This window comes from Tamandua tetradactyla, chromosome 14, assembly GCF_023851605.1.
Source record: "Tamandua tetradactyla isolate mTamTet1 chromosome 14, mTamTet1.pri, whole genome shotgun sequence".
Taxonomy (NCBI): Eukaryota; Metazoa; Chordata; class Mammalia; order Pilosa; family Myrmecophagidae; genus Tamandua; species Tamandua tetradactyla.
Window position 1 is genome coordinate 80,710,317 of NC_135340.1, and position 25,653 is coordinate 80,735,969.

Here is a 25,653-nt window from a genome sequence, read left to right on the forward strand (position 1 = left end):
ACTGAGTGCTTGCTCTGGGTCAGGTACTCTGCTACGTTGTGTGTGTGTGTGTGTGCATGTGCAAACGTGTATAAATTTAATCTTCACAAAATACCCTGTGAAATAGGTCATCTTACTCCCTTTCTACATATAGATTCTTTCATATTGAAAAAATGCACATATCTCTTTATTAAATTAAAAATAACTGCACCCTGAAAGCTTCTGAAGGTAAAATCACTTTGCCCCCTTGAACATGATAGGCAAATTCTACTTCTCTCAGTTTATGATGCTGTGATTCTGTAGACACAGCCATGATGTTAAAAAATAAGTCTAAAAAGGAAATCAATAATAGGCACCAGAAACTACAAACAATCACACTTTCCTTAGAAATATCTTCATGGCTTTTGACCATCGGTTTGAAGTTACTTAAAATAACAGGACTGCAATATCCTCTCTAGTGAGAGGGCAGACAGCACAGAAATGTTTTCCCTTGAAAACCAGTCTTATACCAACAACCTTTATTCATGTTCAGTGTCATCCCACTTCTCACTGATGGTCCCCAAACTGTAACTGAAGGCTCTCGCTCCTGTCATCTGGTTAATGTGGCCCCATCAGGCTTCTCTTGCTCGTGCAGCTGCTTCTGCCACTGGTTTCATTTCCAGCACATGAATCCTGTTTATGTGGCAGCTGCTGGGGAGTAGGAAATGGGACCCCGCTGGACAAACCACTCTGATGTTAAAGACCTTGGCTGAAACATGGGAGAGAACCACAAAATAGGATAAGCGGTCCAGATATCATATGCCCTTGGGCAAGTAACTTAATTTATTTGAGACTGGTTTTTATAGGCTGATGTGGAATTATACAAGAAAATGTATGAAACAGTGCCTGGTACAATACCTGGTACACAATGGAGGCAGCATAGCACAGTAAATAAGATCTGGGCTCTAGAGTTAAGTCAGCCCTGAGTTTGAACCACAGCCCCACTTGCTGTGGGTCCCTAGGCAAGATCCATACTAGTTTTGTGCTTGAGCTTCCTAATCTGTAAAATGTGGAAATAATGGGATTTACCTAAATAATGGTGTTTACCACAGAAAGTGCTTTGCCCAGTATCTGGCACATATTAAAGGCTCAAAAAATATTTCTATTACTATTATTCTCCCTCCATAAATATTAGTGTAGTCATATCTGCTTCTAAATCTGGGGTCCTCATCAATTGTTACTTGCAAAAGTTTTCTGAACGGTCATGAAGGGGAAAGTGGGGGGAAATGTTTAATATGAGGACTTTTCAAAGAGGCAGGGGCAGAGAGGGTGAATACTACTTATTAGTAATCTATATCCACCATCACTTCTAAACTGGAAATATTTATTATTCTTACTTATAATAACGTGTTTTTTTTAAAACTATAATAATATTGTACTGTTAACAAAAGTAACCAATAACATTAAATTTGGATTTGCCCAATGGAGACCCAAATTTCTGCTAGTGATGAAATTTAGCATGATGAATTAATGGAACAACCAAACTATATCTCCTGACATGATATAATAAGAAGTATACAATGCTATCTATGTAGTATTCTTGAGAAAAAATGTTTTATCTGAATCTAATCATGAGGGGAAAAAATCAGACAAATTCAAAAATGTGGAACATTCTATAGGACAACTAGCCTGGATTCTTCAAAAAAGACTTACTTCTTAAAAATAAAATAGAGTGAGACGTGACTGTTAACAGATTTAAAAGACATTAAAGGAGATAAGATTGAAAGAGACTGAAGACACATAACCAAATGCAATGCCTAAATCTTGATTAGATCTTGGACACTATAAAATTAAGCTGGGGGGAAGACCAGGAGAAACTTGATAGGGACTACATATTAGACATTGTGGAATTATGGAATTATTATTAATTTTCTTAGTTATGATAATGGTGGTGGTGTTTAGATGAAAGATGTCTTTGTTCTTAGGAGAAGGATTTCAGGATGAAGTGTGATGATATCTACAATTTCTTTTTTCTTTTTACAACTTATTTTCAAATGATTTAGCAGAACCACATACACACATGCACACACACTCATATACAGCATTAAAGCAAATGTGGAAAAATCTTAATAGTTCATTAATCTACATTATGGTATACAGGAAATTATTGCATTATATTTTCAACTTTTTTTGAGATTGGAAAATTTCAAAAGAAAAACTTGGGAAAAATCCATCAAAAACAAGTTGAAGAGAGGATTCACAGATTGGAAAACAATGGCTCATCACTCGTATGCTGTCATGTTAATTTTCTCAGTCCTACAATAGATTTTTGTAGGCATGTTCTGGCTGCACACTAGTGGTAATGCTGGTTAAGTTCATTCTAAGAACAAGGGTTAAAGGAAAAAAATCATAGCAAGTTTCTTCATGAACAATTCAGGAACTAGCCAAGCTGCAATAAATGCCTTGGCCTCTACTGACATGAATAAGGCAGTAGTAAGCATCACTGAGAATTAGCTGGTGACTCTGGGTTGTGGTGCCTGCTCACAGCATTCCACGTGTCTCATACCCTCTAATTTCTCCTAGTTATGAATTGCCACTTGGCCCAGGAGCAATGTCCTTGGGCAATCTAATAAAGAAGATTATCTCCATTTTACAGACTAGACACCTTGTTTGTATGGATGAGCAGCTGGTCTCAAACGAATCAGGCACATACAGGAATCTTACTATTAGTTGTCTACCCTTTAATTTTCCTGTACCCAAAACATGCCTGAGAATATCCAATCTGGGCCTTGAGAGCATCTACTTAAAATTTTTTCAGGTTGTAGGCAAAGTTTGCCAAACCATTAAACTTGCCCAGATGTGGAGTGGAACAAACACTAGTATAGGGGACAGAAGAGCTACATTCCAGGCCTACATCTACCATCAACATCCTCTGTGAGCCTTAGTTTCTAATTCTGTAAGACAGAATGAATAACCTTGGTCCTATCTACCTCATAATTACTAAGACAGTTAAATACAACAATATCTACGAAAAGGATTTGAAAAATTGTAAAGTAGCATATAAATGTAATAAGTTATTAGTATTTTAAACAATATCATTGTTCTACTGTTCATATTGATTTTTTAGCATGACTTCAATAAAAATAAGCTTTATCTGAATATCTGGGATGTTGACATCTATTTTGCTATAAACTCTATAAAATTAATCCCACATGCCTCTGGTTATATCATACAAGACTATGGTTATACAGTATAAGATAAATATGAGTCCTTAATATTGGTTACATCCCTTTTAGAAGTCCCACAAATTCAAGTTACTAGTTTTCAAAATGTTACTGTGAGGAAAAATTAGAGCTGTGTATCAAAAGAAGCAGTACTTCAGCTGATAAACAATGTTTCAATCCTACTTCTCACAACTAACGTTTGGCAATTCTCTGCTCCAACTTCCCTAGCTATAAAATGGGAACAATACTGACCTCAGTAAAAGTTGTAAATAATTGAAAATTATAAAGATTTTGAACAACATAAATATCAGCTAAATGTTAAATGTCATTCTTAAGTCTTAGACCCTTGCTTTGCCCTGGAGATTTCTAGCAATTTCCTACATATTTTAATTTAAATAACTTTAGTATAATCTTTTTGAAAGAGAAACATATACTGTCTTCTTAAATGTCAGCCTTCCACATGTGGAAGAGCTGTATATACGGGAAAGATGGGAACTGTGGGGATCCTTTCCCATTAAGTAGGTTGGGATGGGATTGCCCATGTGCCTTATCAGAGCAAACTCTTCTCATCTTGGCTTTCTATACTACTTGACCTGCCACCCCCAGTCATGGTTTGACCACACTGTCTCTGAGAAATGAGATAACTTCCAAAGATGTGGGTATCTTTGTGCTATAAAGGTACCGCTGATTTAGCCTCTCCAAGTTTACAGAAACTGGGGCTGAAACAACAGAAGCTCAAAGAGGCAGATGTAGTGTGGAGTAGCAGAGCCTAACAACATTAAGAAAATGGTACAATTGCCTGTCCCCTATGAAAGTGCCAGGGAAGCTGGCAGAACTTAGCTTATAGTGAGTAGAACGAGGTGACATTTTTCAAAAGCACTGCTAAGAATGTTCTGATTGGCTCCAACTATAATCTAAAAACAAGCCCTCATATTAAACAGTAGGAAACACCATCCAACAGAACTCCCTTGTGTTCTAGAAACACAGTTCCAAGAAATGAATTGTCCAGATCTGCCTGACTAACCATGAGATTTTTCCTTTTAAAATAATTATTTTTCTTAATTTTTTTCTAATTAAAATATTTAAAATGTTAAAGAAATAGACAACATGAAAAGTATAAGACTTCAGTGATGTCATCACATGGAATTAGGTAGTAGAAAATTTGGTATGTGTTCCTCTAGAGCACAGGTTGGCAAAATATCTCTGAAAAGGGAGAGATAATAATTCCTTTAGGCTTTGTGGGCCAAATAGACTGCTGAAACTACTCAACTCTGCCATTTTGGCATGAAAGCAACCATACATAAACAAATGAATCTAGCTATGTTCTAATAAAACTTTATAAAAACAGGGGTGGGATCTGGCACACTGGCTGTGATTGCCAATGCCTACTCCAGAGTGTTTCTTTTTTCTCCGTATACACTGTACACAAACACATACTATATATAGAGAGATAGATAAAAATAGGGCCAATTTTATGTACTGTTTTGCAACTTCCTTTTCTCATAACACACTATGGGCATTTCTCCATAACACAGAGATCTCTCTTACTGATTATATGGAATTATAATAATTGCTTAGTTAATGTTAACTGTTAGAACATTTAGTTGCCTCATTTTTTTGTATTACAAACGAGCCAACAATGGCCATTTCTAGAATTGCACTGACAGTACAGTAACCAGTAATCACACATGGCTATTGAGCATTTGAAATATGTATAGTCCACTTTTCTGGAAGTGTTCATGGCACACGAGATTTCTAAGACTTCGTTAAAAAAAAAAAAGTAAACTATCTCATTAATAATTTTTCTAGAAGCTACTAGAAAATTAAAAATGACAAATATACCTCACACTATATTGCTACTGGACAACACTATTCTTGAACATATATATCTAGATATAAGTGTATTTCTGAAGGGTATTTACCTGAAACTAGATTTGCTGGATAAAAAGATGTTAATATTTAAGATATTAACAGAACACGCCAAATGACCCTGAAAAACAGTTGTCCTAACTCCGTTAAACAAGTAGAGTTGGTTTCAGTAGCCATGTTTCTTGAAGATGATTGTATAATGATATAGCTTTAGCAATGTGATTGTGTGATTATGAAAACCTTGTGTCTGATGCTCCTTTTATCTGTAGTATGGACAAAAATGAGTAAAAATATGGATAAAGAATAAACAAATAACAGGGAAACAAAGGTTAAAATTAATTGAATAGACTGAAATACTAGTGGTCAATGAAAGGGAGTGGTAAGGGTTACGGGATGTATGAGTTTTTTTTTTTCTTTTCTGGAGAGATGCAAATGTTCAAAAAATGATCATGGTGATGAATACACAACTATGTGATGATCTTGTCAGCAACTGATTGCAACCATGTCAAGAATGTTTGCATGTCCACAATGGCTTCATTGCAAAAGGGGGGAAATAAATGTAACAAAATAAGGTATCAGTGGCTGAGAGAGTTCAAATAGAGTAGAGAGGTTATTCTGGAAGCTACTCTTAATGCTAGCATCAGCTAGATATTGCTAATTACCAGTGTTTGCCAAAACCATTCCTGTCAACCCTAAAAAACACCTAGGGCTTTATCTTAGATTCTACAAAAGTTTCACACACTAAGATTACTCTGCAGAAACCTACAACCTCCAGATGGATTCCTAGGCCAGATAAGTCCTGAAATCCAGAAGGGCCAGCCTCTCCAAGAATATCAATTACTTCCATCCCCCAACCATATTATCGACACCCCTTCCTAACATTAAAAAGTTAGAAGGGGAAGAGGAAATACAAATGTCCAAAAGGCACATGAAGAGATGATCAATGTCCCTGGCCATTAGAGAAATGCAAATCAAAACCACAATGAGATATCATCTCACACCCACCAGAATGGCCATTATCAACAAAACAGAAAATGACAAGTGCTGGAGAGGATCGGAGAAAGAAGCACACTTATCCACTGTTGGTGGGAATGTCAAATGGTGCAACCACTGTGGAAGGCAGTTTGGCGGTTCCTCAAAAAGCTGAATACAGAATATAGAATTGCCATACGACCCAGCAATACCATTGCTAGGTATCTACTCAAAGGACTTAAGGGCAAAGACACAAACGGACATTTGCACACCAATGTTTATAGCAGCGTTATTTACAATTGCAAAGAGATGGAAACAGCCAAAATGTCCATCAACAGACGAGTGGCTAAACAAACTGTGGTATATACATACGATGGAATATTATGCAGCTTTAAGACAGAATAAACTTATGAAGCATGTAATAACATGGATGGACCTAGAGAACATTATGCTGAATGAGTCTAGCCAAAAACTAAAGGACAAATACTGTATGGTCCCACTGATGTGAACCGACATTCGAGAATAAACTTGGAATATGTCATTGGTAACAGAGTCCAGCAGGAGTTAGAAACAGGTAAGATAATGGGTAATTGGAGCTGAAGGGATACAGATTCTGCAACAGGACTAGATACAAAAACTCAAAAATGGACAGCACAATAATACCTAATTGTAAAGTAATCATGTTAAAACACTGAATGAAGCTGCATCTGAGCTATAGGTTTTTTTTTTTTTGTCTGTTTGTTTGTTTGTCTTTTTTTTTCTTTACTATTATTATTATTTTTATTTTTTTTCTTTATATTAACATTCTATATCTTTTTCTGTTGTTTTGCTAGTTCTTTTCCTAAATCGATGCAAATGTACTAAGAAATGATGATCATGCATCTATGTGATGATGTTAAGAATTACTGATTGTGACTTCCGGAGAAGATGGCGGCTTAGTAAGAGGCGCGGGTCTTAGTTCCTCCTCCAGAACAGCAACTAAAGAAACAGAAACAATATGAAACAGCTCCCGGAGCCACGACAGAGACCAAAAAGACAGCGTACCCCATTCCGGAATGGCTGAATGGACAGGGAGAATCCGCTGCGGTGAGATACCCGAGGGGTGCGCGTTTTCCCGGCCGGGGTGGCTGGCGACTGGGGTCCCCTCCACGCATGTGGCTCCCCGGTCTGACTGGGAACGTTGGATAGCGGGGCCCTCCCACCACGCTTGGCATCTCGGGCCAGCTGGGCAATTTGGACCAGCACTCCCCCAAGCCACGGCGACCCCCCCTCCACGTGCGGTTTCCCGGGCCAACTGCGAGATTCGGATTGGCAAGTTAAAGGAGCCACAGCATCTTTTACTGGTGGGACCCGCAGACAGACGAGCGCCACGAGTGCCACCTACTGGGCAGGAAAAGAAAAACAAAGCCCAGAGATTTCACAGAAAAACCTTTCAACCAGCTGGGTCCCACACCCAAGGAAATCTGATCAAATGCCCAGACACCAGCAGAAAATAATGGATGATGCTCAGAAAATTGAAGATATGGCCCAGTCAAAGGAACAAACCAATAGTTCAAATGAGATACAGGAGCTGAGACAACTAATGCTGAATATACGAACAGAAATGGAAAAACTCTTCAAAAACCAAATCAATAAATTGAGGGAGGACATGAAGAAGACATGGGCGGAACAAAAAGAAGAAATAGAAAATCTGAAAAAACAAATCACAGAACTTATGGGAGTGAAGGACAAAGAAGAAAAAATGGAAAAAACAATGGATACCTACAATGGTAGATCTAAAGAGACAGAAGCTACAATTAGTGAACTGGAGGATGGAACATCTGAATTCCAAAAAGAAACAGAGACTATAGGGAAAAGAATGGAAAAACTTGAGCAGGGGATCAGGGAACTGAATGACAATATGAAGCTCACAAATATACGCGTTGTGGGTGTCCCAGAAGGAGAAGAAAAGGGAAAAAGAGGAGAAAAACTAATGGAAGAAATTATCACTGAAAATTTCCCAACTCTTATGAAAGACCTAAAATTACAGATCCAAGAAGCGCAGCGCACCCCAAAGAGAATAGACACAAATAGGCGTTCTCCAAGACACTTACTAGTTAGAATGTCAGAGGTCAAAGAGAAAGAGAGGATCTTGAAAGCAGCAAGAGAAAAACAATCTGTCACATACAAGGGAAACCCAATAAGACTATGTGTAGATTTCTCAGCAGAAACCATGGAAGCTAGAAGACAGTGGGATGATATATTTAAATTACTAAAAGAGAAAAACTGCCAACCAAGACTCCTATATCCAGCAAAATTGTCCTTCAAAAATGAAGGAGAAATTAAAACATTTATAGACAAAAAGTCACTGAGAGAATTTGTGACCAAGAGACCAGCTCTGCAAGAAATACTAAAGGGAGCACTAGAGTCAGATACGAAAAGACAGAAGAGAGAGGTATGGAGTAAAGCGTAGAAAGAAGGAAAATCAGATATGATATATATAATACAAAAGCCAAAATGGTAGAGGAAAATATTATCCAAACAGTAATAACACTAAAAGTTAATGGACTGAATTTCCCAATCAAAAGACATAGACTGGCAGAATGGATTACGACCCAGCAATACCACTGCTAGGTATCTACTCAAAGGACTTAAGGGCAAAGACACAGACGGACATTTGCACACCAGTGTTTATAGCAGCATTATCTACAATTGCAAAGAGATGGAAACAGCCAAAATGTCCATCAACAGACGAGTGGCTAAACAAAATGTGGCGTATACCTACAATGGAATATTATGCAGCTTTAAGACAGATTAAACTTATGAAGCATGTAATAACATGGATTGACCTAGAGAACATTATGCTGAGTGAGTCTAGCCAAAAACTAAAGGACAAACACTGTATGGTCCCACTGATGTGAACCGACATTCGAGAATCAGCTTGGAATATATCATTGGTAACAGAGACCAGCAGGAGTTAGAAACAGGGTAAGATAATGGGTAATTGGAGCTGAAGGGATACAGACTGTGCAACAGGACTAGATACAAAAACTCAAAAATGGACAGCACAATAATACCTAAGTGTAATGTAACTATGTTGGAACACTGAATGAAGCTGCACCTGAAATATAGTTTTTTGTTTGTTTGTTTGTTTGTATCTTTTGTTTTTGTTTTTTCTTTTTCCTTTTTTTATATATATATAATTTTTTATTAGTATTATTATTTTAATTCTCTTCTCTGTATTAACATTCTATATCTTTTTCTGCTGTTTTGCTAGTTCTTTTCCTAAATCGATGCAAATGTATTAAGAAATGATGATCATACATCTATGTGATGATACTAAGAATTACTGAGTGCATGTGCAGAATGGAATGATTTCTAAATGTTGTGTTAATTTCTTTTCTTTTTTTTGATTAATAAAAAAAATTAAAAAAAAAAGAATTACTGATTGCATATATAGAATGGAATGATTTCTAAATGTTGGGTTAATTTCTTTTTTTTTTCTTTAATTAATAAAAAAAAAAAGTTAGAAGGGGCATAGCACAAATACCCCTAAAGATTGGGTGAAAGATCAATGGAGAAGGAGGAGTTATAAGAGAGAAGATAGGATTTAACAAATGAATATGACTACTGAATCATTATATTGATATTTCTCTCAGTCTCCAGTTATCTTGAAGCAGCTAGACGGGAAAACCTAAAATTGTGGAACATTAACCCACCCATACGGAACTCTGAAATCTGACAATGTACTTTGAAATGTGTTGCTTTTTTGTATATATGCTATATTTCACAATAAAAAATGTTAAAAAAAAAAAAAGAATGTTTGTATGTCAAGACTGTTGATGTGTTGGTTCATTGTTTATAATAAAAAAAAGAATTTAAAAAATGGGCAAAGACTTGAATAGACATTTCTCCATAGAAGATATAAACATATGAAAAGACAGTCAACACCATTAGTCATTAGGGAAATGCAAATCAAAACCATGAGATACCACTTCACACCCACAAGGATAGTTGTCATGAAAAAAAAAAAACCCAAACAAAAGGAAAATAACAAGTGTTGTAGAGAACACGGAGAAACTGGAACTCTAAAGGACTGTTGGTGGGAATGTAAAACAGTGTAGCCACTGCGGAAAGCAAAAAGTTAAACAAAGAATTATTATATGACCTGGCAATTCCACTTCTAGGTATATATACCTAAAGAAAATGAAAACAGGGTCTCAAATAGATACTTCTACACCAATGTTTATGGAAACATTATTCACAACAGACAAAAGCTGGAAATAAGCCAAATGTCCATCAACAAATGAATGGATAAATATAATGGAATATTATTTGGCCGTAAGAAAAAATGGAGTTATGAGACCCACTGCAATATGAAAGAACTTGAAAACATTACGCTCAGTGAAATAAGCAAAACACATAAGGACAAATATTGTATGATAACACTTAGAAGAGAAGACTAGAAATAGGAGATTCGTAGAGACGGTAGATTAGGGGTTACCTACCAGGGGACAGAGAAGGGGGATAGGGAGAGTATCTGTTTGGAAAGGGGGCGGGGAAAGTTTCTTCTAATTCACACTTCATCAATAGCACATGGATAGGCTATTTTACTAAACTAAAATTTTGCCAATGTTGAACAGGCAAAAACAGACATTTTAAAACTTTTTAAGGTTTACTTTTATCAGCATCATTTAAGCACATTGTATAAAGGGTCAAATATTTCTACAAAGATTGTTAGGAAAAACAGCAGTCTCTTTCTCCCATTCCCCTATTTCCTCTTTTTAAAATTTTTATTTCCATATTTATAAATAACATGCATCTTGATTTTTCATTTTTTGGCATTAAAAGGTATATCTTCCAGCATAGCACCCTTCTAGTCTCCATTACAGTTTATATTGTAATTTTTGCTAGATCAATTCTTAGTGTTCACATTAATGATATTAAACGCTATTCATAGCTGAGCCATGGAATATACCATGGCTACCTTTCTTTTCCTGTATTGTTGTCCCTGAAGTTAATAATTATTTTTTTTAAAAAAATTTATTTTTACTTAGCTTTTTATATGCCAATTGTTAATCACTATTCTACCCAAATTCTCTGCCATTTATCAAATAGCCATGTCTCTCTGATATGTCAGTATCCTGGCCATTTCATCATTTGACCACCTCTGTTAGGGACAGGCTGCCCACTTCTGGTGTATAGCTGTCATCCTGGAATGTCCTACTTTACCATTATAATAGGGATTCCCCTTGCTTCATTACTGTGTTGGATATCCTGTATCCTGTATCCCCCATGTTCCTCTTGGTTTAGCCACTCATTGTGGTAAAAGTACATACTCTTGTAGCTTCTTAAGAAAGGGTGTATGAGAAGCAAAATTTTGAGACCCAGGATTTTTAAGAAAATGTCCTTATTTTATACTTACATCAGACTGACAATTTGGATGAGTATAGAATTCTAGGTCAGTCATAATTTTTCCTCAGAAGTTTGAAAGCATTGTTCATTGGTTTCCGGCTTCTAGTACTGCTATTGAGAAGTTTGAAGCTATACTAATTCCTGATCCTTTCTTTTCAACTGACTGTTTTCTTTTTCTGGAAGCTTGAAGGATCTTTTCTTTGTCCTCATGATGTGCCTTGGTGCGGTCTATTGTCCATTATACTGGGCATTCAGTGGACCTCTTCAATCTGAAAATGGCCTTTGAGTTCTGGGAAATTATTTTGTGGATGATTTCCTCCTCTCCACTTTCTCTGTTCTGTCCCCACCCCCTCTCTAGAACTCCTATTTTAGAAATTGGACCTCCTGGACATTCATCAACTTTTCTTACAGTTTTTCATCTCTCTCTCTCTTTGGTCTACTTTCTTGGAAACTCCCTCAACTTTATCTTATAAATTATCCTATGGAGTTTTTACAATTTTGGTTTTTATATTTTAATTTCCAAGAGCTTTTTGTTTTCAGAATGTTCCTTTTTTAACAGCATTCTTTCCTTACTTCACAGTTACAGTATCTTCTGCCTTTGAAGACATTAATAAGGAGTTTTTGTTGTTCGCTTACTTTATTATTAAAGATGCCTGATAATCGTTTATTATCTGCTCAAATTTAAAAGTAGAGGACTGCAGAGTTTATTGACATAATGAATACAAGGATGGGACATGTCAACCATGTAGGAGACCTATCCTACATCTCACTCCAGTAGAATCATTTCATTGGGGAAATTCTGCTATCAGAATGCTTCAATGTTTTCTTTTGGTCTGGTTAGGTTTTCCAGATCACTCTTTCAGTCTCCTACTTGGAAGGTACAGACCTGGCTATCAGCACATCAAAACAGTAAACAGAAAAACAGGCAGCCAGTATGCACACATTCACTTAATCTCCCTATTTTTAGTATCTTCACACTCTCAAGTCCAGAGACCCTCTATTTTGCCCCCTCTTGAAAATAAAATCTTTGGTATTTTTTAGGGAAGGGGAGAGAATCTAGTGACTTACTGCTTTCTAATCAGACTTTCAACCAATTTAACTTATTTCAGCACGTCCCCTTCTCTCCCCACCTCTACTTACAAAAAGCTAATTCCTGAGCCTTTGGAATTATGTAGTATAAATAGGCTTAATTCCCAGCTTTCCCCTGTATTGGCTCAGGATTCCTTTTTATTGGGAGTGCTAAGCCATTTAATTTTCATCTACTTTCCAAGATTCTAAAATTCAGTTGTTGTTGCCTCTTATTCTGGTTTTTCCATCCTTATAAAAAATCCCTTTACCATCCTTTTAGGGTTTCAGGAGGGAATGAAAGTCGATCTATGTGTTCAACCTGCTGTTTTTACCTAGATGTTTTTATGAGGTTTTTACAGGGCTAAAACTGTCTCCTAACTTCTTGTAAATAATACTGTTTTTCAGTGAACCACTCCTTATAAAAGCATACCCTAGACTATCAACACTGTCAAGATGCATTTCTATATGCAACAGGCCTATATGCCTGTTTACAAAAATTTGTGTTTAGTAGCTGTAGGTTTATTTGTGTGAACTTGTGGGATTGGTGTTACAGGACAAGAGAAAAAACAGGTTAAGATTAGTAAGAGTCAAATAACAGTTAAGAGCCATAAAAGATTCTTCGTACTAAAGGAAAAGAAAAAATTCATGATAATCCAAATGAAATCAGAAATCCAAAACACGCACGCTATTCCAGGATTAAAAAGGAAATAGTCCAACTTCCTGGGTACCCCGTCAGAATCAGCTGACTTGTACCAGTTAACATTCTTTTTATCATGCTCTAAGACACATATCATCACAGAATAAGCTACACATTCAGTCCTTCCATCCTCTATCCAAAATATTTATCTTTTTTCTTTTTAGGTCTTTATAGTTAACAGCTTAACACAGACTAAGATAATTTCCACCTTGATGCTATTTTTATGGTTTATCATTGGATATAGGTTGTAGTACTACATTAATTAGAAATCAGGATCAGGAATCAAATGGATGTTTCTTAGTCAATGACATCAACCAGCAATCATTTCAGTATAGCTTACCAAAGTCCATCTAGGCAGAAAACTAGCACACAGATAACTATAGAAGCAACTCACCCTTGCTCTAAGTTTCCATTCTAAAGGAAACTGAGTTTGAGAAGCAAGCTGACATTCTACCAGCCAAGCTGGGAAGGCCAGGAAAAGGCAATAAAGGCAATACCTGCACTGATCCCCCATGGCGGTCAGCAGCCAAGTGAGACGTCAGGTACGAGTTATTGGTCTGCCGGCTGGGCTGGATTTCCCACTCTCCTCGGCGCTCTGATGATGCAGTCTGCTCAGGCATTAGGAAGCATGAGAGCAAGATATAGAAGGAAAAGTAAAGCAACAGCAAGCAATGACAAAATCAAGTACAATAGTGCCCCTGAGGGTTTTATTTTTGTTTTGGATTTGGAACTAAGAATTGCTGCAAAGCACTGAGAAAAAGTTAGGTTGGCTACTTCATTTCAGCCTAATCAGTCAATTCATGACAATCTATAGCACACAATCCTCACCCAGAAACAGAAAAACAATGATCACCAGAAGAGGGGGGAAAAGCCCCACCAAAAGCTTGAATCACCTTTTTGCTTCCATATTAGTGAAATTTCAGTAGCTACTAAGCAGATCAAATTCAGAATGTTAAGACTGTTTGACAGAGGAACAATCATAATTACAAATCACTTCATTTATTTAAAAAATTTATCTGAACAGACAGTAGGATATATAGCAAATTGCTGGCAATAGGAATCAAGATGTTTTTTCTTTAAATAGGGAGCCCACTATTCTCAACATTAACCTCCATAAAGCTTTCTACTGAGATAAAACAAGCAGTAGCAGTGGCTGAAAAATGCTCTCTTTCCTAACAGAATGAACAAAATATAACTTCCAAAGCAGGTTCACATGTCAAGAATATGAAAAGGTAAGAAGGAAAAAAAAATAAGGCTACAATGTTTTCCTGATTCCTTTAATTAACAGCCTCTAGTCAGGAATTAGAAAAAAGTTTATGAATTGACATGACTATTATGAATTATTTTCTTCTAGAAAGCAAAAGGCAGATCCTTTACCAGCAAAAAGAGGGCCTTCAATTCAATATCTTTTTGGGCTCTGCTTTCACCTCTGCTGTCATTCATGGCTCTCTTCATCCCTCCTTTACCTGTTTTTTTAGATCTCATACTATTCTGATCTTGCTCATAAGTGATTTTTGTTCTGAAGAATCTGTTTAGGTGCCTCTTCCCCTGTGCCAGATGGCTGAGGAGGTGTTAACATCATGATGCTCAGCTGTAACAGTCCTAAGGTGCTACAAAAATGAAAAATGAGTAATTGGAGAGGCAGCAATGAGAGATTAGTAAATCAAATTTTAATTGCTGCTGATATAAACAGCATCAGGGGTTGAGATGTAATATTGCTGCTCTGCATGAAAACCAGTAAGGATGCTATAAATCTTAGAAATGTTCACATTTCTAAGTAATTCTACAAAAAGCTATAAAAGTAATTCTACAAAAAGAAAAGGAAGGGTGAGGAAGCAATGGTTTCAGGCTCCACAGATTCACAATTTCCCTCCTGGGTTTCAATGACAAGGTTGTTTAAAGGCTACCCATAAGTCCCCATAACATGAAGATGCATTTTCCATAAAAAACAGCCTCATACACCAGCTATAACTTACTCATTTTCTTTATTAATGGAATAAAAAGTTACATGTGTAACAGCCTTGGCCATGTTTTCTCTGATATTCTTTAGGGAATGAGTAGATTGTATAAGAAGGCAGCTGTATATGCAATCTTACAAAAGAGGGTTTATGGTTTTGTACTAATAGTCACATTAAAGAGAATCAAAGCTCCCCCAAATAATCCCACTTCTAATTACTTCTGTCAACTGAGGTTTGGAAGTTTCATTTCCCAACATAAGATGGTGGTGAAAAACATAATCATAACTTATCAACTTATTCACTGTGCCTGTATCTACAGAGCACTCAATAAATAATCCCTTATACTCTCACTACTAGAAATCCAGAGACTAAATCTGTTCTTATAATTTTGGAAGGAATATCTATTGGTGACAGCTTCTTCAGTTCCTTCTAGGACTCTTAAATTTTTAAATAATATTTATGTAGAATAGTTAAGTCCCTAAACCACTACACAGAACTATCAGTTCTCAAGAAATGTATATGCTTAAAAAATACCCAGACATTTACAAGTCATTTAGTGACTTGTACTTTTGAGTCATATGATGCATGTTCAATGAAATTACTCCTCTCATGAATGCTTTCTGTTTTGCATTTGTTTTTAAGGCAGACAAAATTGAAAATGGCAGAAAATATAGATAAGATACTCACATGCTTTGAAAGTTAAGAAAGCCCTGAACAGATTATCCACTATTATTTCTATTTTTACTGAAATACAGAGCAGAACTCTGGTTTGATCTACTGTCTGATTCACAGGACAGTTTACTTTTTCAAAATTCATTCTGGCTAAATAATTTTTTGGAATTAATTAAGACATTAATTAAAATGAAAGTAAGACATTTTTCTAAAGGCCTAAAAGCCATATTTCATCTTCATATATGAAATAATGTTACTGAAAGAGAGAAAAATAAAGTTAACTTCTAGACTGCTTCATAAATCCTTCCTGTGTGACAAAGGAAGAATACACCACACCATATTATTGCCCTCCAGTGCCTTCTATATCCACTGAAAGCAGCAAATCCAAGTGACAGAAGTGACCTGGGGGTGCTGGTTTATTACTTTGAAAACCATGCTAAACAATGTTAAACTCTAGGGCTACTCTTTTCTGGAATTTAAGGGTTTGGATTGATATCTAACAGGTTGGTGTAATAGAAAAGACCATTTGCCAGTTTTGGAAAGTAACTGTGTATCTAGAAACTGGGTGACATCAAAGATGGTCAACAACTATAATAATCTGCCAGTTTAACTTCCTCTAAAAGGTATTCTAGGCAATGCTGGGTACAAAGGGGTAATGAATAGGCATGATCAGATGTAGATATCAATAAGCACAACAAAGTAGTAAGTTATATCAAACAAACTAGTAGGGAGATCAGCATGTACACGTTTCACTCATAAAAATCACTCTATCACACACATCTGTCTATAAGGCAATCAAGAACATCCATGGGTACAAGAATCTTTCAACAGAATTAAGCTCTCTGCATTACTTGAAAGGCAAAGGTCCACATGGAGTGTGTAAGTCCCCAAAGGCAGGAGCAGGTATCTTAAGTAGTGGTAACTCCTTTGGGGAATGCTTTAAAATCTTCAGTTGTGACTGTATTACCTGCATGGAAATGCTTGGTTTGCTATGTAGAAGGTGAATGTGGAAACAAGAAAGCAACAATCTAGCATAGCATAAATCAAGACAAAGCTAACAACAACATCAAAAAACTTAAAACAATATCAAGATTGTGAAAAAAGTGAAAACCATCACCTGTGCTTAGGGTAGAGGGAACAAATCTCTTCTTAATGGACAGTGAGGAGAGCACAGTAACAAGGGGTAAAGAAAATACTGCCTGAAAACATTTCATATATTATGGCTTGACAATTATTTCAAATTCTTATTGGAGATAAAAACCTACTGTTCTGAAGCAAAAAAAAAAAAAAAAAAAGGCAAACATTTTCTTTTGTTCTAGCAAGAACAAAACAAAAACAACAAATCCTATACTTCGGAGAAAGTTAATGTTAAAAAATTAATTTGACTGCATTTATAAAAAACTCAATCACCTCCCTTAATGGGTTCCAAAATATATTTTTTAAAGCTGGCAAGGTTACTGAAGTGTATCCTTTAAATAAATAAAAGTTTCTTCTATGAAGCTCATGAAATAGAATCAGTTTTTCCATGCTGAACAGGGGTTATTCCATGCAACTGGTCATGAGTATGGACGGTGAGTTCCTGTATCCTACAGGCTTGGTCAGATATCAAGATGCCCAACAATCACTGACAACAACAATCAGTATAATGCAGACCTACAGAAACAGTAGTATTAAGTCTATGAAGCAGTTCAAAAAATCATGGGGCCTAGAATTTTGCAACTTTCCACTCAAACTTTGCCCTATCCTCACTCAAAATGGTAAAATTTTCCTAGGTAGGATTAATCCAAAATTATCAAATCTCCTTCTAAAAGGACATTACTCAGAACACAGGGTGAATGCTGAAATTCAAACAGGACTACAATGTTCAATCATGTCACTGAATATTCCAGAAGTTCATTTCATATTTTTCTGAAGTTTGCTTCTAGGCAGAGGTAAAATGATGTCTGACTTTTCTGTAAAGTTAAGGATGTTATGTGGGTTCTTTTTCTGGTGGATTTGTTTGTTAGCCTGATCCACATGAAGACTGAGAATGAAGCATTCCTACAGATGACAGATTGAGAGATGGCGAAAACTACATTTTTAAGTAATACGAATCAATAAATTCCTGTTTTTGTTCTTGAAAAAAAAGAAAAAAGACGTATGTGGGAAGAAAAGAAACTTTACACCTGAGAATAAACTATTTTATCTTAGCTTAGAAGCTGATGGGAAACAAGATCAGGATTATCGGGCACAGGTAAAATGTTATATTAGGTCTACATTTTGACGGAAAAGGCCTTTAGATCAGGTACACAGCTTTACCAGACAATTTTAGGGGTAAAATAAATAAATAAAGATATTAAAAACTTCCATCTTAAGTAGACACAACCCAAGTGTCCAGCAATAGATCAATGAACAGACAAAATGCAATGTATACAGGCAATGTAATATTATTAAGCCACAAAAAGGAACAAAATTCTGAAATGTTACAACATGGATGGACATTGAAAACATTCTGAGTGAAATAAGACAGACACAAAAAAGGACAAATACAGTATGATTCCACTTACAAGAATAAGCAAATTCAGAGACAAAAAGTTTATTTTAACAGACAAGTTATTTCTGAGCAGACTATCTACCCCTTCAACTAACAAAACCTCAACCTTGCTGAATACTAAGTGGTAGGCTGTTAAAAGAAGGAAAATGGAAAATTCATCAACTTTTGATTTTTTTTTTTATTAATTAAAAAAATTAACTAACACAACATTAGAAATCAATCCATTCTACATATGCAATCAGTAATTCTTAATATCATCACATAGGTGTATGGTCATCATTTCTCAGTACATATGCATCGATTTAGAGAAAGAAATAGCACGACAACAGAAAAAGAAATAAAGTGATAACACAGAGAAAACACAAATAAAAATAAAAAGTACAAAAACATATAAGAGAAAGAAAAAAAAAACAAAAAAAAAAACTATAGATCAGATGCAGCTTCATTCAGCGTTCCAACATAATTACATTACAGTTAGGCAGTATTGTGCTGACCATTTTTTTTTTTTTTTTTTTAGACATCATACCATTCTACATATGCAATCAGTAATTCTTAACCTCATCACATAGATGCATGATCATCGTTTCTTAGTACATTTGCATCGGTTTAGAAGAACTAGCAGTATAACAGAAAAAAATATAGAATGTTAATATAGAGAAAAAAAAATAAAAGTAATAATAATAAGAACAAAAGAAACAAAACAAAACAAAACAAGAACCTATCGCTCGGATGCAGCTTCGTTCAGTATTTTAACATGATTACTTTACAATTAGGTATTATTGTGCTGTCCATTTTTGAGTTTTTGTATCTAGTCCTATTGCACAGTCTGTATTCCATCAGCTTCAACTACCCATTATCTTACCCTGTTTCTAACTCCTGCTGAACTCTGTTACCAATGACATATTCCAAGTTTATTCTCGAGTGTCGATTCACATCATTGGGACCATACAGTATTTGTCTTTTAGTTTTTGGCTAGACTCACTCAGCATAATGTTCTCTAGGTCCATCCATGTTATTACATGCTTCATAAGTTTATCCTGCCTTAAAGCTGCATAATATTCCATCGTATGTATATACCACAGTTTGTTTAGCCACTCGTCTGTTGATGGACATTTTGGCTGTTTCCATCTCTTTGCAATTGTAAATAACGCTGCTATAAACATTGGTGTGCAAATGTCTGTTTGAGTTTTTGCCCTTAATTCCTTTGAGTAGATTCCCAGCAATGGTATTGCTGGGTCGTATGGCAATTCTATATTCAGCTTTTTGAGGAACCGCCAAACTGTTTTCCACAGTGGTTGCACCATTTGGCATTCCCACCAACAGTGGATAAGTGTGCCTCTTTCACCGCCTCCTCTCCAGCACTTGTCATTTTCTGTTTTGTTGATAATGGCCATTCTGGTGGGTGTGAGATGATATCTCATTGTGGTTTTGATTTGCATTTCTCTAATGGCCAGGGACATTGAGCATCTCTTCATGTGTCTTTTGGCCATTTGTATTTCCTCCTCTGAGAGGTGTCTATTCAAGTCTTTTTCCCATTTTGTAATTGGGTTGGCTATCTTTTTGTTGTTGAGTTGAACAATCTCATTATAAATTCTGGATACTAGACCTTTATCTGATATGTCGTTTCCAAATATTGATTCCCATTGTGTAGGCTGTCTTTCTACTTTCTTGATGAAGTTCTTTGATGCACAAAAGTGTTTAATTTTGAGGAGTTCCCATTTATTTATTTCCTTCTTCAGTGCTCTTGCTTTGGGTGTAAGGTCCATAAAACCGCCTCCAATTGTAAGATTCATAAGATATCTCCCGACATTTTCCTCTAACTGTTCTATGGTCTTAGACCTAATGTTTAGATCTTTGATCCATTTTGAGTTAACTTTTGTGTAGGGTGTGAGATATGGGTCTTCTTTCATTCTTTTGCATATGGATATCCAGTTCTCTAGGCACCATTTATTGAAGAGACTGTTCTGTCCCAGGTGAGTTGGCTTGACTGCCTTATCAAAGATCAAATGTCCATAGATGAGAGGGTCTATATCTGAGCACTCTATTCGATTCCATTGGTCGATATATCTATCTTTATGCCAATACCATGCTGTTTTGACCACTGTGGCTTTATAATATGCCTTAAAGTCAGGCAGTGCAAGACCTCCAGCTTCGTTTTTTTTCCTCAAGATGTTTTTAGCAATTCGGGGCACCCTGCCCTTCCAGATAAATTTGCTTATTGGTTTTTCTATTTCTGAAAAATAAGTTGTAGGGATTTTGATTGGTATTGCATTGAATCTGTAAATCAATTTAGGTAGGATTGACATCTTAACTATATTTAGTCTTCCAATCCATGAACACGGTATGCCCTTCCATCTGTTTAGGTCTTCTGTGATTTCTTTTAGCAGTTTTTTTGTAGTTTTCTTTATATAGGTTTTTTGTCTCTTTAGTTAAATTTATTCCTAGGTATTTTATTCTTTTAGTTGCAATTGTAAATGGGATTCGTTTCTTGATTTCCCCCTCCGCTTGTTCATTGCTAGTGTATAGAAATGCTACAGATTTTTGAATGTTGATCTTGTAACCTGCTACTTTGCTGTACTCATTTATTAGCTCTAGTAGTTTTGTTGTGGATTTTTCCGGGTTTTCGACGTATAGTATCATATCATCTGCAAACAGTGATAGTTTTACTTCTTCCTTTCCAATTTTGATGCCTTGTATTTCTTTTTCTTGTCTAATTGCTCTGGCTAGAACCTCCAACACAATGTTGAATAATAGTGGTGATAGTGGACATCCTTGTCTTGTTCCTGATCTTAGGGGGAACGTTTTCAATTTTTCCCCATTAAGGATGATATTAGCTGTGGGTTTTTCATATATTCCCTCTATCATTTTAAGGAAGTTCCCTTGTATTCCTATCCTTTGAAGTGTTTTCAACAGGAAAGGATGTTGAATCTTGTCAAATGCCTTCTCTGCATCAATTGAGATGATCATGTGATTTTTCTGCTTTGATTTGTTGATATGGTGTATTACATTAATTGATTTTTTATGTTGAACCATCCTTGCATACCTGGGATGAATCCTACTTGGTCATGATGAATAATTCTTTTAATGTGTTGTTGGATACGATTTGCTAGAATTTTATTGAGGATTTTTGCATCTATATTCATTAGAGAGATCGGCCTGTAGTTTTCTTTTCTTGTAATATCTTTGCCTGGTTTTGGTATGAGGGTAATGTTGGCGTCATAGAATGAATTAGGTAGTTTTCCCTCCACTTCGATTTTTTTGAAGAGTTTGAGGAGAGTTGGTACTAATTCTTTCTGGAATGTTTGATAGAATTCACATGTGAAGCCGTCTGGTCCTGGACTTTTCTTTTTAGGAAGCTTTTGAATGATTGCTTCAATTTCTTTACTTGTGATTGGTTTGTTGAGGTCATCTATGTCTTCTTGAGTCAAAGTTGGTTGTTCATGTCTTTCCAGGAACCCGTCCATTTCCTCTAAATTGTTGTATTTATTAGCGTAAAGTTGTTCATAGTATCCTGTTATTACCTCCTTTATTTCTGTGAGGTCAGTAGTTATGTCTCCTCTTCCATTTCTGATCTTATTTATTTGCATCCTCTCTCTTCTTCTTTTTGTCAATCTTGCTAAGGGCCCATCAATCTTATTGATTTTCTCATAGAACCAACTTCTGGCCTTATTGATTTTCTCTATTGTTTTCATGTTTTCAATTTCATTTATTTGTGCTCTAATCTTTGTTATTTCTTTCCTTTTGCTTGCTTTGGGGTTAGCTTGCTATTCTTTCTCCAGTTCTTCCAAATGGATAGTTAATTCCTGAATTTTTGCCTTTTCTTCTTTTCTGATATAGGCATTTAGAGCAATAAATTTCCCTCTTAGCACTGCCTTTGCTGCGTCCCATAAGTTTTGATATGTTGTGTTTTCATTTTCATTCGCCTCGAGGTATTTGCTAATTTCTCTAGCAATTTCTTCTTTGACCCACTCGTTGTTTAGGAGTGTGTTGTTGAGCCTCCACGTATTTGTGAATTTTCTGGCACTCTGCCTATTATTGATTTCCAACATCATTCCTTTATGGTCTGAGAAAGTGTTGTGTAAGATTTCAATCTTTTTAAATTTGTTAAGACTTGCTTTGTGACCCAGCATATGGTCTATCTTTGAGAATGATCCATGAGCACTTGAGAAAAAGGTGTATCCTGCTATTGTGGGATGTAATGTCCTATAAATGTCTATTAAGTCTAGTTCATTTATAGTAATATTCAGATTCTCTATTTCTTTGTTGATCCTCTGTCTAGATGTTCTGTCCATTGATGAGAGTGGTGAGTTGAAGTCTCCAACTATTATGGTATATGAGTCTATTTCCCTTTTCAGTGTTTGCAGTATATTTCTCATGTATTTTGGGGCATTCTGATTCGGTGCATAAATATTTATGATTGTTATGTCTTCTTGTTTAGTTGTTCCTTTTATTAATATATAGTGTCCTTCTTTGTCTCTTTTAACTGTTTTACATTTGAAGTCTAATTTGTTGGATATTAGTATAGCCACTCCTGCTCTTTTCTGGTTGTTATTTGCATGAAATATCTTTTCCCAACCTTTCACTTTCAACCTATGTTTATCTTTGGGTCTAAGATGTGTTTCCTGTAGACAGCATATAGAAGGATCCTGTTTTTTAATCCATTCTGCCAATCTATGTCTTTTGATTGGGGAATTCAGTCCATTGACATTTAGTGTTATTACTGTTTGGATAATATTTTCCTCTACCATTTTGCCTTTTGTATTATATATATCATATCCGATTTTCCTTCTTTCTACACTCTTTTCCATATCTCTCTCTTCTGTCTTTTTGTATCTGACTCTAGTGCTCCCTTTAGTATTTCTTGCAGAGCTGGTCTCTTGGTCACAAATTCTTTCAGTGACTTTTTGTCTGAGAATGTTTTAATTTCTCCCTCATTTTTGAAGGATAATTTTGCTGGATATAGGAGTCTTGGTTGGCAGTTTTTCTCTTTTAGTATTTTAAATATATCATCCCACTGTCTTCTAGCTTCCATGGTTTCTGCTGAGAAATCTACACAAAGTCTTATTGGGTTTCCCTTGTATGTAATGGATTGTTTTTCTCTTGCTGCTTTCAAGATCTTCTCTTTCTCTTTGACCTCTGACATTCTAACTAGTAAGTGTCTTGGAGAACGCCTATTTGGGTCTAATCTCTTTGGGGTGCGCTGCACTTCTTGGATCTGTAATTTTAGGTCTTTCATAAGAGTTGGGAAATTTTCAGTGATAATTTCTTCCATTAGTTTTTCTCCTCCTTTTCCCTTCTCTTCTCCTTCTGGGACACCCACAACACGTATATTTGTGCGCTTCATATTGTCCTTGAGTTCCCTGATACCCTGTTCAAATTTTTCCATTCTTTTCCCTATAGTTTCTGTTTCTTTTTGGAATTCAGATGTTCCATCCTCCAAATCACTAATTCTATCTTCTGTCTCTTTAAATCTATCATTGTAGCTATCCATTATTTTTTCTATGTTTGCTACTTTATCCTTCACTTCCATAAGTTCTGCGATTTGTTTTTTCAGTTTTTCTATTTCTTCTTTATGTTCAGCCCATGTCCTCTTCATGTCCTCCCTCAATTTATCGATTTCATTTTTGAAGAGGTTTTCCATTTCTGTTCGTATATTCAGCATTAGTTGTCTCAGCTCTTGTGTCTCATTTGAGCTATTGGTTTGTTCCTTTGACTGAGCCATATTCTCAATCTTTTGAGCGTGGACAGTTATCTTCTGCTGCTGGCGTCTGGGCATTTATTCAGATTTCTCTTGGTGTTGGACCCAGCAAGGTTGTAATATTTTTCTGTGAAATCTCTGGGATCTGTTTTTCTTATCTTGCCCAGTATGTGGCGCACGTGGCACACGTTTGTCTCAAGTGTTTGGAATGGGTCTCCCCCAGTCACCGATCTCCGTGGCCTGGGGATTTCGGATCCAATTCTCTCCGTTGGTTCAGGGGCCGCGCGTGGTGGGGGCGTCAGCTGCCGCGGCTTGAGGGGACCCTGTGGCTGGTTGCGGGCCGCAGCGGGCCTGGGGGATTCCCCACCGGACCAGGAAGCAGAATTATGTTTTTTAAAAGAGGTTTTTTAATGTATAGTTTAGATATTTGGCTTTGTCAGATATATGATTTACAAGTAATTCCTTCCATTTCATAGGTTGTTTTTTCAATATCTTGAGATTCTCCTGTTTTTCAAGGCTGCTACTTCCTCTCAAGCTTTCTTGAATGAGCAGAGATGCATCTCCATGGAAACCATCTAATCAGAAGTTACAACTCACAATTGGGGGGGAACATCTCCATGGATAGCCAATATTGCTCCCACCCCGTGGCAGTGCGACAGTATCCGATCCCTCAAAAGGCTCTGGAAGGGATGCAAAGCCACTTGGTGTGGTTAGAAGCACACCGAATCATCTGACCGTGCAACTCTCCATGGAACACTCCACTGCTGCCCATGAAAAAAGCTCAAACCGGGGAATTCTGCCCCATCCAGGACCTGCGAGCAGTTAATACAGCCGCAGAAACGATCTATCCTGTGGTTCCAAATCCATACACACTCCTCAGCCTGGTTCCAGGGAAATCTCAACTTTTGATTTTTTAAGGCCACTGCTACTGGACTAACTATTTTTTTTTTAAGAGAGAGACAAAAACTATACAAAGATCTTTGACTACCTTGTCTTGTCTATTTAGCAATTTGGCCTAATCTCTCCCATGGAAAAGCTATGCTCATAAAGCTTTACTTAGCAAAAATGATAGCACTAAACCACAATGTATTTTTCTAAGGTTATATATATCCCATAAATCCATTCCCTTGGAGTCTAAAGGCAAAAAAACTCCAAATAAATCTGGAATCACTCTTTTACTGGGGGCACAGCCTCAGAAGTCATTATGATTTGACTTTTTAAAGTACTGCTGTTCATTTCTTGTGTGCTTATAAGGTACTGAGTTAGTTTAAATATGGTTTTTCCTAAAATCTGAGGGATCAGCTTTAATTCATATTTTCCTTCATAGTCAAGTTGGAGAACGTGCAAGGAAATAGATCATCTAGAAGAAAATTACAAAGGACAGACAGACTCTTTCCTTTAAATATAGGTGTGCTGGTTTGAAGCTATTATGCGGACTCTAAAGATACCTCTGATGAGGCCTTAGACAGAAATGATGTGTGTGTTATTGCAAACTGGAAGGAAGGTGATATTTGTTTTAGAGTGGCAAAGAATCTAGCAAAACTGACCATTGATTTTAGATGGAAGGCAGATTTTTAAAAGCCACGAACTTGGATACTTAGCAGAATATA

General features: G+C 36.3%; 1 protein-coding gene across 12 annotated transcripts in view; it reads right to left on the minus strand.

Moving 5' to 3' along the window:
• Positions 1-25,653, minus strand: part of CSNK1G1 (casein kinase 1 gamma 1) — a 214,947-nt gene that overhangs the window by 16,319 nt on the left and 172,975 nt on the right. For 8 of the 12 annotated variants that reach the window (XM_077128196.1, XM_077128201.1, XM_077128193.1 and 5 more), the window contains one exon: positions 13,680-13,790. The exons of 1 other annotated variant lie outside the window; for it this stretch is intronic. In XM_077128196.1, coding sequence (XP_076984311.1) covers positions 13,680-13,790 — 111 coding nt within the window. Of the gene's footprint in view, positions 1-482; positions 728-13,679; positions 13,791-13,837; positions 14,793-25,653 lie in introns of those variants that run through there. 3 more of the 12 variants (XM_077128198.1, XM_077128200.1, XM_077128199.1) reach the window with 3 other exon arrangements.